Below are 3,314 nucleotides of genomic sequence, written 5' to 3'. Positions count from 1 at the left end.
TTGGAATTTATTAATGATTAGGCAATATCAAAAGTATAAGTTTATATTTTGCTTATTCCATTAAAGCCATGAATGTGAAACCCATGGAATTTCTGTTTTCTTCTTTAAAGCTGGAGATACAGATGACCCACCAAGAATTACTCAGAACCCTGTGATCAATGGGAATGTGGCCCTGAGTGATGGACATAACAACACGGAGGAGGACATGGAGGATGGTAAGTGCCTGTCGTTCGCCTCCTCGCAGTGGGTGGAAACCTGTGAGAAAACAGATTCAGATCCATGTTTTTTCCTTGGGTACTTGTGAGCTTGAGTATAGCTAGTTTTCAGGAGGCTGTAACTGAGGAAAATCTTGTTTGGGTTGTGAGTTTCAAGATGGCCTACACCATTTCCAGGTAAGTAGAGTCTCCCTAGTGTAGGTGAGGAGGTGTAATGTAGGTTTAAATGTAATAGGTGGGTATTTACTCACGCCTGCAGGTCTCCAGCCACTGCTAGTATTGGGAACAACAAGCATGTCTTACTCTCCTTCCTGTTTGTTTGCAGCAAGATACGTGCAGACATTGGAACTTGGCTTTCCATTGCATTCTCATTGCAGGGTGTATATCAGTTGATGATAGCTGAGAATCCCTCCCCACTCCTGTTAGGGATGAAATCCGATTCAAGCCTTGGCCTTCATTCTCCCTCACTGAGTTTTGGTCTGTAGCTTCTCTGTGAGAAAGCACACTCATATGTATGTGCATGGACTTTTTTTTGTGTAGATCAGTTTTTTTCTTCCAAAAACCATTCCTTCTTTAAATTTATCACATTAGTGACCTCAGCATTTGTAAGGTCACACTTGTGAGTAAGGAGCAGCCATAATTGCAGTATGCAGCCCCTGGAGTCTTGAGTGTAATATGAAACCATGTTCTGTCAAAAAGCATGTCCATCAATCCTCATGAGGGTTGTGTCCTTCCCAGGGGAGTAACGGGGCAGTTGAAAGAAACCATCAGTCACGGGCTGCACCACCAGAAGGACTGCTGTTCAGACCTCCTGCCAAAAGTTCAGCCTCCATGAGAAACTGCAGCCGTAGTTGAGAGTTCTCTCACAGTGCGGTTTACCCCTGGCAGCTGGCTGAGGCAATATCTGAGGAAGGTAAAGAGGCGTGGTCTAAACCCGCTGCTTTGTTACCTGTGGAGTGCGCTTTCCACCGTAGACAAGGGCAATGGTGTGGGTGTGGTCTCGCTGGTTGTTGGGCTTTTGGAGGTTTTACTTCAGACATTAGAGATGCCGCAAGTGGTTTAGTGAGCGCATTTGGGAAGGAATGGCCAGGTCTGAGGCGCCAGGTGTGCGTTTGGGATCAATTCCAGCCACTTGTGGAGCAGTGACAGGCCCTGCCCTATCGAAGCATTCCCAGTCTAGTTCCCACAGAGCAATCTGTTCCAACATTTCCCTACTGTGTTTTGTTTTTTTTAGGGGGGAGGTCTTGGGAGGAGACATAGATATAGGGTGGAGCTTCTCAGCTTCTCTTGGCATCTTGGATAATTCTTGGTTGTGGGAGGCTGTCCTGTGCATTCCAGGATGCCCATGGCCACTGCCCCCCACTTGCAGTCATGACATGTCTCTAGACATTGACAAGTGTCTCCTGGGGAGAATGACTTACGAGGACATAAGTATGGGTAAAAATCTCCTTCCTTTTGAGGTACATTTCACTAAATTAGTAGACAGTGGTGCCACACCGTAGGACCTAAAAGTGGAAATGTCCTCCTTGTGACCTCCTTGATGGAAAGAGCGTATAATCCAAGAAGGTTGAGGACTCTTTAGTAGCACCTTTCCTTGGTTTGGAACTATGGTTGCCATTGAAAGACCCAGCATGTAATATCTTTCTGATGGCAAAGTGCATGGGAGGGAGGTGGTCCTGACTGTGGGAGAAGAACTTGTAGCTGAGGGCAGCATTTTCCAGCTGCAGTATGAGTTGTGCAACCCTCTTCTTCAGGGGATAAGTGTGTTGTGAAAAATGCACAGAATTCTAGGAAGTTATAGATGTACTTGGCTAAACAAGCTTCATTTACCATTGTATGTCTCAGGGTTGTCATATCAGAAGCGACATAAATTGCTTCTCCAAAAGTTTTTGTTGATGATGCCCCAAGAATCTGGACTTCAGAGCTCCCCTTTTTTTGAGTGTCCTGTTTACTTGAGTGTTGAGTGTCCATTTCAGACCTAGGACACACAATCTGGGAAGCATCTCATTAGAAGTCTTGTCTGTTGCCAAACTATCAGAGACTTGATTGATTTGCACAGAAGGCTTCTTAGTAAGGGACATTTCCTGTGTAAGAAGTTAAGTAGCTATTGACATAGCGATGGGAGACCTGTATAGTTGAGGAAGAGAACTTACTTTAAAAACCTGTTAACATAGAATTATGGGCAAGTATCAGAATTATTTTTTACTATATCTACTCGTTCTATACTTTTAGTTCCTCATTCACTGTTTTTCGTGAGATGTCCAAGGAAGTTACTTTATTTTATTTTATTTATTTTGAGATAACAGTCTTGCTCTGTCACCCAGGCTGGAGTGCAGTGGTATGATCACCGCTTACTGCAACCGCAGTCTCCTGAGTAGCTGGGACTACAAGTGTATACCGCCATGTGTGACTAATTGTTTGTAGTGACTGGATCTCTCTATGTTGCCCAGGCTGGTCTAGAACTTCTGGGCTCAAGCAGTTCTCCTTTCTTGGCCTCCCAGTGTGTTGGGATTATGGGCATGACCCATTGCACTTGGCCCAAGGAAGTTTTATTTTATTTTATTTTGAGATAGGTTCTTGCTGTGTCACCCAGGCTAGAGTGCAGTGATGAGATCTCAGCTCACTGTAACCTCTACCTCCTGGGTTTTTGCGATTCTCCTGCCTCAGCCTCCCGAGTAGCTGGGATTACAGGCACATGCCACCACGCCTGGCTACTTTTTGTATTTTTAGTAGAGACGGAGTTTCACCATGTTGGCCAGCTGGTCTTGAACTCCTGACCTCCGGTGATCCACCTGCCTTGGCCTCCCAAAGTACTGGGACTACAAGTGTGAGCCACCGAGGACGTTTTAGAGCAAATATGGCCTCTGAAGATCTAGATGGATCTAGATTTAGAATGTTGTTCTCCATGAGACTAATTTGTGGGGATTGACGAGGACTTGCAAGAACTTGTATTAGAATGAAGAAGTTAGCTAAAATCACTGCAACAGCACATTTGGGGAAATTTCATACCAACCTTTCTGATTCAAAAATCTGAAGTGTTGTGTTTTTCTTTAACGTACTTTTTTTTTTTCTTTTTCCTTTTTTCCCTCCCTCCCTCCC

At 44.6% G+C, this 3,314-nt stretch overlaps 1 protein-coding gene across 1 annotated transcript in view; it reads left to right on the top strand.

Annotated features, from left to right (window-relative positions):
• The window catches only part of USP7 (ubiquitin specific peptidase 7 (herpes virus-associated)), a 75,319-nt gene that overhangs the window by 36,241 nt on the left and 35,764 nt on the right, over positions 1–3,314 (top strand). The window contains exon 2 of the mRNA XM_011961382.1: positions 111–215. Coding sequence (XP_011816772.1) covers positions 111–215 — 105 coding nt within the window. The remainder of the gene's footprint in view (positions 1–110; positions 216–3,314) is intronic.

The sequence above is a fragment of the Colobus angolensis genome, unplaced genomic scaffold (genome assembly GCF_000951035.1).
Source record: "Colobus angolensis palliatus isolate OR3802 unplaced genomic scaffold, Cang.pa_1.0 Scaffold55, whole genome shotgun sequence".
NCBI lineage: Eukaryota > Metazoa > Chordata > Mammalia > Primates > Cercopithecidae > Colobus > Colobus angolensis.
This window is presented reverse-complemented; position numbering and strand designations above follow the sequence as displayed.